This window comes from Diadema antillarum, unplaced genomic scaffold (genome assembly GCF_040938485.1).
Source record: "Diadema antillarum isolate AM-2024a unplaced genomic scaffold, OU_Dant_1.0 seq00001373_RagTag, whole genome shotgun sequence".
NCBI classification, from domain to species: Eukaryota; Metazoa; Echinodermata; class Echinoidea; order Diadematoida; family Diadematidae; genus Diadema; species Diadema antillarum.
In genome coordinates, this window is record NW_027272134.1 from 655,607 (window position 1) to 669,598 (window position 13,992).

At 37.4% G+C, this 13,992-nt stretch overlaps 1 protein-coding gene across 5 annotated transcripts in view; it reads right to left on the bottom strand.

Annotated features, from left to right (window-relative positions):
- Positions 1-13,992, bottom strand: part of LOC139708806 (uncharacterized) — a 35,415-nt gene that overhangs the window by 11,976 nt on the left and 9,447 nt on the right. For 2 of the 5 annotated variants that reach the window (XM_071620761.1, XM_071620757.1), the window contains exons 6-9: positions 6,436-6,468; positions 3,074-3,100; positions 986-1,087; positions 78-281 (exon numbers count right to left, since the gene is read on the bottom strand). In XM_071620761.1, coding sequence (XP_071476862.1) covers positions 78-281; positions 986-1,087; positions 3,074-3,100; positions 6,436-6,468 — 366 coding nt within the window. The remainder of the gene's footprint in view (positions 1-77; positions 282-985; positions 1,088-3,073; positions 3,101-6,435; positions 6,469-13,992) is intronic. The other 3 variants (XM_071620758.1, XM_071620760.1, XM_071620759.1) reach the window with 3 other exon arrangements.

Genomic DNA, 13,992 nt, shown 5'->3' on the forward strand with positions numbered 1-13,992 from the left:
GCTGAAATATTTCATTTAGACCACATAAGTAATCTACCTTGTTACTGAGCAATTACAGTACTGCAGTGAAAACTCACCTATTCCTGCTCCTTGATCTCGAGTGCCGATGTGAGCGCCTCTCCGGGGACCTGGAATAGCTCCTGGACCTGTCCGAGTCGTGGGAGTAGGACCGCCTGCTTCCGCTCTTCTTGCTGGACCGGGAGCTCTCGTCCTTCTTGTGGTGACGCTTGGACTCTGGGGAGCGCGAGTGGTGGGAGCGCCGACTCCTCTCCGGTGAAGACCTGAGAATGAAGCAATTTCACTTGGCGTCAATATTGCTGACTACTCATAGGTAAATGCTACATCCTTGCTGCAAATCAGAACTTGGATTTGACTATTCTTGGATCTCCAGACCCATAGGTCACCTTCCTTTTTTTTTTCATTTTGACATACATCAATAATTTCAGTTTGTTCTTTTTCCATCTATAATACCTATAACTTGCTTGTGAAATGTGAAATTGATCTTTGTGTATTCATATTTTTGCCTTTTATCTCAGGGAAAAACTGAAACCAAAATCTCAATCAAACTCAAACTACCAACAAAAAAAAATGAAAATAAACCAAAGCTTACCGAAATGAATTTTTCTTTTGCTTGTACAACGCACCCAGGGGCATGTGAATAAAACAATGGCTAAAACAATCAAGCAACACTTTTCTAACCAATGCCGACTTCAGTCAGGCATGAACAAACAAAGAAGGAAACCACTTAAGACAGTGACTGTAGCAGCATTCACAGACATGGCTTACGATTCACAAAACATCCCATACTGCTTTTTCACCAGCAAGGTTTCAGGACGCAGCCTTCCTCTTAACCGTAAATCAAGAATGGCATGAAGTGAAACACTTTCCATGGATGTTTCTCCCAAGAAGTATCAAGAGGAAGACGAAGAAGAAAAAAGAAACAGACAATTTTAAGTCAGTAAGATTCAAGGAAGTCCTTGCTCACCCAGCAGACTCTCCCCCCGAGTCAGAGTCACTGTCATCCCTGGTGCGGTGGCGGTGGCTGCGCTTGCTGCTATGATGCTTCTCTGACTTGTCCCTGCTGCTACTGTGATCATGGCAATGGAGGGGTAGCAAGAAAAAATGCACTATGGTAATCATTTTTTTTTTCTAGCTGTTGCTAGTTACCATGTTTCAAAATAAGGGGATTTCCATTATAACCATGAAAGTGGAAATCTTCAAACACTTCCTGTGATATGAAACAAGCGCAAAAATGAAAAACACACAAATATTGTTGCTCGTTTCAACACTACTTCATATTTTGATTCCGCAGGATTTAAAACAAGCGAAATTCATCTTAAGTATCAGGCCAAGCACAAACATTTCCTTCTTGACAGTAATCAATTTGACAAATTACCACATTTTCTTAGAGTTGCTTGACCCTTCCTGTATCAGGGACTATGGACAGAGATGCACAGTGCTATGGGGTTTTTTTGTGCCAATCAGCATCTAAAGCACTACACTGCTTTGAATCACTTTTAAAGGTGCATGGTCCCGGTGTTTTAGTCAAATGCGTACGTGGGCGCAAGGCGCAAGTTTCCTATAGAGGCCTATGCTATCGACTCCTCTTTGGCGCTTACGCTTTGCCCACTTCCCCGAGTCCGAAGAAGTCCGATTCACTGTAGTCAGTGGTCCGATCACAGTTCGGCTCATGATTCGGCTGAGGGGGATGACAACTTCAGCAAACTTCTTTTTTGATGTCATAATAAGAAGCACATGTGCACGCATCCTGGCATTACTACAGACTGCGCAATGCGCAGAGAAGACATCGAAGGCAACGTTACTTAGCAACACCTACGCACTTTACTCTTGATGACAGCTCAACTTCGGTAATCTTCGTATCAATGCTAACGGTGATCGGCAGTATCATCAACAGCGCCCTCTACACTACCGGGACTATGCACCTTTAATTTCCTTCCAATTCACGTGACCTGAGCACACTAGGTGCTACACGTTTGTAGGCCCAATACACTTTGCACAGTCAACATTTCACTCACCATAGTATCGACGGAATGTAGTCATAAAGAGCAATTCAATAAATGACACTACTCTGTGAAAATGTCACATTGCAAGGGCGGATCCACGAATTCCGTAAAGGGGAGGTGCCTTTACAAAATTAAAAGGGGGCGCACGCGCCTCCCAATTTTTTCTTATTATTTCTTTTGTTTAAAAAAATAATAAAGAGGGGGCGCGCACCCGGTGCGCCCCCCCCCCCCTCTGGATCCGCCACTGACTGCATTGTGTCCACAAATCTGAATAAGATGTATAATTGAAGAATGACCTCATATTACAGAAAGACATGCCTTTTGTATATATCCATAAAGGCAGTAGTCTCCTTGCAAACTATGTTAGTTTTTATGACCATACTGCAATCAATATAAAAATTGCACATCAGAAAATCATATACTGAGTTCTAGCGACTATATGTACAAGGCAATGGGAATCCAAAGCATCCCATAAAATTTCCTCCATTTTTCTTGAATGTCAGAGGCAATTGCAAAGTAACACTAGAAGAAACACTTTGTCCAGCAATTAAATAGAAACAAACCTAGTAAAAAGCCTGCCAGACTACACTGCAGTAAGTTTTCCCATTCATCTCCTCCCCCCCCCCTTTCATGAATGAGACCATTATTTTTTACTTACACACACACACACACACACACACACACACATACACTTTCTATGTTGACCATAAAATTACTGTAAGCATTCAAAATAGACAACACCTGTGTTGGTTTTTTTTCACACTAACCAACATTCTTATACATAAATTCATACTTATCAGAACTTTACCATCAAAACATTTGAGATGTGCCATGACTACATTAACCTGTTGAGGACGGTTTGATTTTGCTGCTACACGCATTTCCCATAGACGCTCGTGTGAGTATACTCGGGACTCATCCTCAACAGGCTAATATTTCACAAACCACCACATACCACTATTCTCCACAAATAAATCAACAAATGTCAGCTATATTGCCACTGATATCACATCACACTTTGATCTGCTATCTATACAAGCATCACTCACCTTTTATGACTACTCTTCTTTTCTTTCCTACATACCAATGTGGCAGAAGGGACAAAAGGAAAGTGAACAAAAATAGTTACATACAAAATTAAGGTAAATATCATCTGTACAAGAGCAGAGTTTTCTAATAGTTTTTGAACTGAGCTACAAAGTGTTTGCATGAAAGGTGTAGAAGTCATGGTCCTAGCTGAGTTTTGAGCTTGAATTACAGAAATCCAGTCAGCCTTCAGTAATGGGTTAGCGCTGATGATGAGCTGTGACACACAGATGAGAAAAAAAAAGCCACACAAAACAAAAATATAAAAACACTACAATTAAACTACAAAGCAACTGGAGTGGAATCTAAGACAGCTGCGATGAAGTTCAGAATGTTCACAGCAGTGAGGCCATGTGCCATTTACCAATTCAAATTGTGAAATGCACAGTCTAAACAGACATTTATACCAGTTGATGTTTGATTCTGAAGGAAATGTGTCTAAAGTATGTGGCAGTACCGGTACATGTCTGGTAAAACAATACAATAATCAGCCTTTATTTAAAAGGCTAAGGTTTCCTGTGCTACGTAGTAGCATAGCTACCATGGACCATGGCTCAGGGTTAGTCTCGTTTCCCAGGCTGAAGGTACTGCAAAGGTTAGAGCTTAAATCTTGTTATATGAGATGGAGGTTGCTATAACTCCTGAATTAGTTACAACTTCTGGAACAAAATTTTTAAATTTCTACATTTCTAAAACAAATTTCTAGATAAACTTTTTACATTTGGTGCCTAATATGCTGTTAACGTTCCCATACCCTAGTAGGCACCATTTCCCAAGTTTCAATATGGATATCTAGCATCACTTACTCTAGTCTTTCAATTATATACTTATGAATTTATCCTGAGCCAGAATCATCTTGGTATCTTTCAAAAAGGATCCTCTATCCTACCACACAATCAACTCTCATAATGAAAAAGCTGAAAATGTACTTTTGATATTTGAAGTCATCTTGAAAATATCATTCAGTATATGAGATGACAGAAACTGGAGCTACCGGTATGTTGTAAGGTATGGAGGAACGTTATTGAGAGGACAGATCACGAGGAATTGAAAGAATTTCTACGATTTAAAGATGAGTATTCCTTCCGTGGCAGCAGAAAATTTTCCAGCTCTTTAAAAGCGTCTATGTACCAATATGACTGCCTACTGCCTACTTTTTAAAATGGTTTACGCTGCTTTTAGCATTCGAAAATGAAAAAAGAAAAGTCGGCTTGCGTGAGTTTTTTTTTTTTTTTTTTTGGATGACTCTTACTTTGTGTGTGGCATTCTAATGTATAGAGCTACAGATGCGTGTGTGCGGGTAGGTTTGACATGCAAGATTAAAGTGGTAACACGTGAATAAGACTCTGATCGTGATTTTCGTGCAAAAATCTGCATTTCAGCTGTTACACTACGCTTTACTCATTTGCCTTTGCACCGCATTCAATTCAACTGATGTTGGCATAACACATGGAATGACACATTAGAAACTATTAAAACTGAAATGGAATGCATTAACATTGGAAAATAATTCCCCCCAAAATGGATCAAAATATATGTATGATTGCACACAGCAAAGAATTATGAAATGGCAGAGCAAAATGCAGCTTTTTGTTGTTGTCTATTTGGATATCTGAGGGGTTTCTTTAGAAGCACAATGCCACCAGAGCATATGAATTACATAGACAGAGACCAATTTCTTTTTTTTTTCCTTGTTCGCTTACCAAAAGTTTTAACTCTGCATCATTTCGATTCATGAAATATTTGTTTTTCCACCGCAAAATGGCAACTACAGCATTCCCAGACATTGTCATAGCACATCAAAGAACTTTAGTTGCTGCACAGTCATCCTTTACACATTGTTGTAAAAGACTACAAGCTAGTTAAAGCCATTGTAAACACCTGCCTAGCTACATGTATGTTCCTCTAAAAACTAGCTACTAACAGGTCTTTACCCCAGTAACTTGAAGTCTGACTAGAAATAATTCCTCCTCAATGAAATGACAATAACATGATTTTTCAGAACTTATATATATATATATATACATGTGGATGTATGAAAAATTAATCCCATGCATAATCCCATCAACAACAACTATAAAAATTCTAAGACAACCACCCAGCTTATCTGAGATATCTGTAGATTGGTTGGGGGGGGGGGGTGTTTCATCAAGCGTTTTGTCATATATTTCTTCTGACAAACTGTTTTAAGCTACTGAAATCCTTGCATCTGATTGGCTGAGAGCAATTTTGTCAGAAAAAAAAAATATCAGACACAACGCTTGCTGAAATGCCCCCCAGATATGTTGATGTTTCATTGATTCAATGTGTAGGTAATCTTATAATTTTTTTCTCTTTTTGGCACATCCAGTTCACTGGACTGAGTATTAACACAAAATAACAGATAATTATCATGTTATGATTAAAGATCGATTTCAAACACTATGAAATAGACATATAAATGGCACCCTCCATGCAACACATCCTAGAATAGTATGCATCTTAGATGTGCTTGCGGAAAAATGTAAAACGACTATAAAGAGTGACCAGAGAGGTGTGTTGTTTGTTTATACATTGTAGCATTCAGGTGCCAGACTAAAGCCTCCCACATTTCCCTTTCTTGGTGGATGGTGCCTTATACACTCTTGCTTTATCATTCAGTTTCTTTCGCTTGTTGTTTTTTCCATGTGTGTGTGAAAGTGTGTGTGTGTGTGTGTGTGTGTGTGTGTATGAGTGTGCGGATGTGTGGATGTGCAGTTTGTAGTACACCCCTCACAAATTTTTTTTTGGGGGGGGCGCAAGAGGTGGGATGAAAACATTCCTTCATTTTCTATTTTCATTTTTCATGGAATCATGCCCCGCTTCACCTTAACAAACACCTTAGTGGGGATAGACAGTTTAAACTCCAACCACTTTTTACCTGCATGAGCTAATGTAATTTTCCTGAATTAACACAGCCCTGCTAAATAACAAAACACTGAACTAGGTTGAGAACCAGGAGTTAAATCAAACCAAATATTTGATTTCCCTCCTATATCCCTGTTTATGTCATGTTTCTTCTTTTTTTTTTTGGGGGGGGGGGGTGGTAAGGGTTAAGGGGGTACTGGGAAGTAAAGAATAAAAAAAACAAAAACTGAAATTCAAACCCCCAGGCACCCATGTTGTGTAAGTGGTCACTTGAACCAACTCTGATCTTTCCATACTAAATGCATGTACACAACAGAAACTAAGTTGTCAAAGTCATCACAGTACCCAGGATTTGCATAGCATTTCATCAGACTTAACGGTGATGAGTGAATGGACAATATAAGCACAGCAATAGACTTTTTGTGCACACGAGCAATACCTGTGTTTTTTACTCTTTTTCCTCTTTCCAGATCTATGTGAAAGCATGTCATATTATAGAAAAAGAAACATGGGACACAATTAGAAATGTATTTCTTTTTTTTTAGCAATCATTAAAACAAATCAAAGGACAACAACAACAAAAGTAACACACATAGCTCTACATAGAATGACAACAGTTAAACAAAAAATAAACACAGATGGAGATATAAATTCTTTTTTTTTTTTTTTTTTTTGCTGGACCAGGAAAGAAAGAGAAATCATAGTTGTAGATGGACAGTCCAAACACACGCAACACACATGAAGAACAGACGTGTGTTAGGAATGAATGCACACTTGCATTAGGCCAAAGAACGTCATACCGAGTACGACTTGCAGCATAGCCAAGGGAACGTGGGAGGAGCCAAGGGGGTGGGAGGAGCCAAGGGGTGTGGGAGGAGCCAAGGGGGTGTAGGAGGAGCCAAGGGGTATGGGAGGGGGAGGGGGAAGGGTGGTGGGATATTAAAGGACGTGAAAGATTCACAGCAAGCCAGCAAAGCACAGAATAGAAAATAGCGGGGTGGAACCTGAGGCCATTTAAAGCATCATCGTTCAGGCAAAGGTCTCTTCCTACTCACAACATACATGTATGCAAAGAGTGCCACACGTGTAACGCACTGACAGGGCTAGCAGGAACAACTCGGAATCTTGACATGCTTTAATCTCTAAGCCTTATGCTCCGACTGAGGTCCTTTTATTCACTGCAATTTTGGTTAGTTTTTAAAAAGAAATACCAGTATGTATATTCAACCACATATTTAATAACAAAATGATGTCAAGTTTGAAATATCTACACATAGTACTTCATAGAAATTGATCAAATCTGTAATTCACCTATACTTGTCACCTTAGGACTATTGTTACAAGAGACCATTTTTTAAATAACAGGTTGGTATATTTTCTTCTTCTTTTCTGAGAGAGAAATATGACAATAACTGTTTTCGATGCACATTCTTTTCCGAAAGCCTAATCAACTAAACACTAGGAAATCAGTCATTCCAAGTTATTCCTGGGCACTGCATTACACTCTTTATTTGGCAAATATGAAACACTCATGCGGTCGAATAGATGAAACAATATGGTATTTTGGTTTTTGAGAATGGCACAAAGCATTTTATAAGTGATGGGCCTAAAATATGGTGGGATTTAGAAACTGGTTCTTGTACACAGGAAGACAGGGCCTATTAAGATTTTCCAATTAAATTATAGCTTTGAGGTTTCTAGCAATGTTATACCTTGCATCCATTTTCATGTTAGCTTTTTTTTCTGATAGCATGATTATCAAATTACATTCTGGGGAAAAAAAGTCATGTTTGTATGTACATATATATTTTTTAGAATTTTTAGATATTTTTGGTTCTGTGAAATAAAATTGTAAGAGAACGCTTCCTCTCCCAATTTGCAAATTTACTATAATTATGAAGTAGAAACTACAAAATGTAGCTGGGTTTTGCATGTACATTAATTAAAAGTAATAGTGACTAAACGATAGCTGTTTATCACAAACGTTCTTTCACTTTGCCAGAATTGGTGGGCTATTTCAGTGATAAACAACAAGTGCTACACTATTTGTAAATGGTATATTGTCAAAAGAGGTTGAACTCGGCAAATCAGGAATTAATTCCAAACATATATACACCACTTGACTTGATGACAAGAAAACCTCATTTCTTTCCTACCTGAGCACAACTGATGCAACTGCAGTGACATATCATTAAAAGTGGTAAAAATTATTAAACATATGATCAGAAAGAGGAAATATACTCTCGCTCGCACTCACACATATTATATATACACATATAAACACACAACTTCAGAGGAACACAAACAAGATAATAAAAGTATTGGCACACTACCAAGTACCATACATTTGGATCTTTGTTTGTGTACTCTCAAAGACAACACTTATACACAATAAATTCCAATTCATATTTCATAGAATTGTACCCAAATGTAATCTGAAGATGCCACAAAGATGTGGTTATTCTAGAGAGAAAAGAAATTCTGTCATTGCATGCTAATGTTTACGATGTATTGTATTTTATTAGTTATCTTTTTTCATGTGTTCTCTTGATTGCTAATTCAGCAATCAATTAGAAATGTCTTCCAACTTTTTAATCACAAATGGAATTCACAATGAAATGAGAAGCAAAATAAGAAAAAAAAAAAACACATACACAGCTACCTAGATTGCAAAGTCCATTGCAAAGAGGGTGTAACTTCAGCTTCACTACAATAACACAGTAATATGAACACTGTATACACAACACAACAGACAGATAATACATTTGTTAAGTATCGCACAACAAAGCATGGAAATGAGTTGGACATGAGCAACTGTGACAAAGTGTTGGCTACCAGTGACCTATATTTATACATGATATAATAACAAGGAAGAGATTCTACATGTATAAATGTAGACCAACACCCTGTTAAATTGCAAAGTATTTTATGGAGTGCATCTAATGTTGAATGCATGTTAACCCATGGTATATGATTAGCAAAGTGAATCAATTATCTCCCACCCAACACACCTCAATGAAAGTCACCAAATGATGCATTTGAGTACAAAACATGTTGCTACATTCAGCTATCTGTGTAATTCTTTTCCAATAAGAGTATTCATAATTTATGACTTCCATTTGTCAACATGCATTATGCACATTTGAAAAATAACAAAACAAAAAAACAAAAAAGTGCACATTCAAAGCAAGCTGGAAAATTACAGAGTTGTATTATAGCTGAGATGATGATGTATACTTTACCATTGCCTAATGCTTGTGGGTACAAATTATACTTACTACTGTCACCAGCTGAAATCAGATTATGTATATACACTGCATACTGCACGGTAAACAGATAAATTGGATCCCAGTACATACTACCCAGAATATACCAACCCTAGATAGTCATACCAAATACTAAATAAGTACAGGTGTAGATGTTTATTTGAACAGTAAATATAATAATTTGGTAAAGCAGACTTTAGCTTTTCATGGATACCTTCACCATAGTCTTCAAGTCTATCATGACAGCAACTCAAAACAACATATTTTATGTTTTCCCACAAAAAGATTTGTAATCTTTAATAGAATATCTGTCTCATCATATTAAAAGAGGGAGAATGTGATAGAATTTCAGTACAAGGCTATGTGTGATATCAAATAGTTTATGTTAAAGTGGCCATTGCTAAACTGACTAGGTGTTAAATGGGGCCATCTATATTGCATTTACTATACTACATGTACAAGCATGATGATTTTTCATGTTTCTATTGGAATATGTGGTGCAAAGATTTCGCCGAATAATACCGGAGCATTATTCAAATTTTGTGTTATATGAATCCCATATAATCCAGTCAAAACTATGCTCCATATCATATTGAATGGCAACAAATGTATTAATGAATTATTTCATGTTGAGTTCTAGATGATATTCAACACATTTATTTGGGTGCTGGTCTAACTGGTAGTGAAAAGGCAACCAAAAGAATAAAGAAAATGGGCAAAATATGAAAGAAAAAAAAATGCAAAAGATGACTGAAAACAAGACTAGCTTCATGGATATTCAGTGACAGCATGCAGCAAGAGTAGTGCAGCAGCCTTAAAAATTGTGGAAAAACTAGTTTTAAACTCAGCATGCATTAATCAGACCCCGACATCAGGAGGAAAAAAAAAAACACCATTGTTTGAAAGAAATGCAGGAGGAATGAATACCACAGAAATAAGAGAGTGAATAAAAAGATGGGCAATACAATAGAAATAGTGCCAATACACATTCAATGTAAACTTTAAAAAAAAAAGTAAGAGAGATAAAACAGCATGGATTTATTGTGACATACACATACTAGTAATCCAGACATAATACATTTGTATACAAAAGACTGCAATGGAATACTTTGTACCGGTATTTCCCATACATAGGCAACAAAGTCAGGTTGACTAGTAACCTATCAATCTAGTCAACTTTAAAAAAAAAAAAATCTACATCTTCAGGAGACCAACTCAATACAATCTGGTGTAGATAAGAATGTTTCGCCGCTGTGACTACACATGATGTAGTGAAGTGCACCTAAGATGTAACTTGAGCATGTGAAATGTAGGAGTAATGATTTGAATATGGGCACCCACAGCTCAGTGTTTCATATTGAGTTCTGCAGAGTGACTGGAATACGTTGTGATTCCAAAAAAACTACCAGTCCATACATTGATTTGAGAATAATCCGAGTCAGGGGAATAAGAGAACAGGGAGGCCTGTTTAAGTGCTGTGACTTAAACTCCAGAAGTGACTTTCAAGATAAGGCAGGTAGGTCACTGCACTGTAAAGTCACTCCTATCCCATATCTTCTATTGCACTACATGTCTGTAAGGCATTCATATCACCTACAATTGTATTTCCCTCTCTCTCTTTCTCACCCACCCACCCACACCCACACCCATACACACACACACACACACACACACACACACACACAAACAAACACACAAACACGGGTGCATTTTCCACATGCACATAGGTAAATGCTTTGATCTTCACTTCAATGCAGACCTAAAAATGAACATTATAAACAAAAATCTGAATCACACAATACCTTCATCAGATTTAATCAAAATTCAAAAATTGATCGATCTAAGCAGCAACGTCTATTCTTACATATGATATGTGAACAAATTTTATCTTCTGCTTCTGTATCCACTGCTCAAAATGAGAAATCAGTCTTTCCCATACTCATGGCTGTATTGTGTGCAGAGCAATATCACGACGTAAAATTTAGATCTCTGTTTCATCCTACATTAATGAGTTTGTTTTCATACTGAAAACAAATCTTGCTCTTTCCAAACCTGTCATTTTACGTAGCATTGCATATGATTAATTTCTACACCATGAATTCATCTTGAAGTTGAGGTATTGTAACGCCATATATTTTGGGAGTCTAATTTTTCACAGAATCGGGACTTCCTGACAATTTTGCCAGTTATTAAATTTGTGATCTTGGAATAAAAATGGAAAAATGTATGCGGTGTGCACATCGCATTCATGTCAGGATCAGCTTTAGTGGTTATTTTCACACATTTTTGCATTGGCGAATAGCACCTGACTCTATATTAACGAAAATAACAACCCTGCGAAATATATGGCATATACAGTACCTACCTAATTTCTCCCGTTTAATATGATATCAAAACATCTGGATTATAGATTAACCAAGAGTATCAAATACTTACCTTCACACTCAATCATTTGTTGCAGAACTGATTTGTTTTCATGAATTAAAGACTACACAAACAAAATGCACCAGCAATGATAGGAGTTTGTAGATCTATGGCATTAAATTTTATTAAATGGCTACAAAGAACTGATTAAGCTTGCCTAAAAATGTGCCTGAGCACTTGTAGAAGTCTACCAAATAGACCTGTTTTCTAATATATATCCAAATTCTAGGTATATCTTTGTACGAAAAGGTTCTTCTTAGCGAGCAGAAAGCTTGCCAATAGCTTGCTCAACATGACAACTACCAATGCATGCAAACTAATATCACTGCATTGTAACTGTCAGTCAAGGGCATGTTGGGGAAAAAAAACCTCACAAAAGCAAAGCTTATCAATCAAACCTCTGGGAACAGATTTCCACAAATATGAATTTATCAGTAAACAGGACCACTTCCAAACATCTGGGGGTGCGCTCTGCAACCCAAGAAGCCACTACAGAAATCGGTATGCCCATATACCAACTAAGAACCGGCCTATCCCTTGGATTTCTTGCCTAAGAACCTTTTTTTTTTAAAATAAAAACAAGAGGAAGAAAACTCTATGAAATGTACTAACCCAACAACCCCAGCACTGTGAGTATATGGTAGCAGTTTGGTGCAAACTACATCGCTAAACTCAACGTTTCTTTTCCTGATACTCTGAAAACATCTGTTCCTTCACTCAGCACCCAAAGATATTGTGTGCGTAAATGTAAAGCATGTATAAGCGGGTATGTGTGACAGTGATTTTAATACGGTACTTGAATGAAGCCCATCTCAAAGAAAGCACCAAGCCTGGGCATATAAAACCCACTAGCAAACCACTGCTTGCTTGCTGCACTTAATACCCACAACCATACACAGGAAATATACATACAAAGAATTTGAATTTGGTGTATGAAGTTTATTATGTATGAATAATTAAAGGTTTCATTTACAGTCACCAAAACATTGTGCACTTATATTCCAGCAGAGCAATTCATCTACAGCAACATGAAAATTGACAAAATTCAGATTTCTGTTTTTCAGTGCCACAAATTAAAGCAGTTTGACTTTACTGCATTACTACCAGCACCAAATCAGATAAGAAATAATATTCTGTTCTTGTCAACTTACTCATGCATCCCTTTCAAAGTGCATTGTTTTTAAGACATAATGTGTGGGCATGTGAGTGCTGAATGCACAACTTTTCCACCTATCAATATTTCTGCTGCTTTGTGACAAGATGTGGGGGCACTTTACCACCCATATATGGATGCTGGCCATTACACCAGTTTTACAACTGACTGCATGATGGTGGGAGACCCCCAGCTGCAGAGACTCGCAAAAACTAAGTTAATCATTCCCTCTTTTACTACTGATAACTTCCCTCTGTACGTACGGTATAGCCCACACATGAATGATGAACACGCAGGCTACAAGATCTCCCTCATACTGGTCGCCACACAGCATTTCTCCTATAGCATCGTTCCAAAATATCTCAGCATCACATGAAACGGTTTTGGGGCTTCTAATTCGAATTTCTAGTCACAAAGCTGCAAGTGTGAGGCTTGAAGATGAATTAGCTATTCCTATATTCAACCAGAGGATTCAAACATTGAGGATGTGTAGCTTGCTTTGGCCCCTGCCATAAGAATTAGTTGTGGTGTTTAATAATGGCAGCTAGATTTTGAAATTAAATTGCAACAATTTCAACTATCCCCCACACTAAGGCTGTGTACGTACCCAAAGATCAAGTGTGTCTATGTAAGTATGTGGTGGGTGTGGCATGTTTGTCGCAAAGGTAGTTTGAATCAAATCCATTGTTTTGATATAATCCACGGACCAAGCGTGAAGTAGAGGTACCTTTCGCATGTGTGTGAGCACAAGTTTGTAACTGGAAGTCTGCAGATGATGTGTACACAATGCACTGGCTAAATTTAAGCTACAATGTACCTTTGTGAATTCTGGAGATTTAATATTTTTGCTATCACTATTTTCTTATTATCATACTTCAGGCGTCAAAAATGAGGTCACACACATCACAATGGAGTCATGATAAAATTCTTTATATTCTATAGTGACTGCTTCAAACATCTAGGTTCTCTCTTTTAATGAACATGCCCAAATTATTGATTCACACCAAAAAAATTCTTTCCCATTTTTTTTTTCTTCTGGTATTTTTAGTTACATAGCATTTGAACACTGCAGATTACAAAATTGCTCCAATGTTGCCAAAAAAAAAATCAAACAAAAAACAAACAAACAAAAGTAAGTTGGCCTCAAGATGAT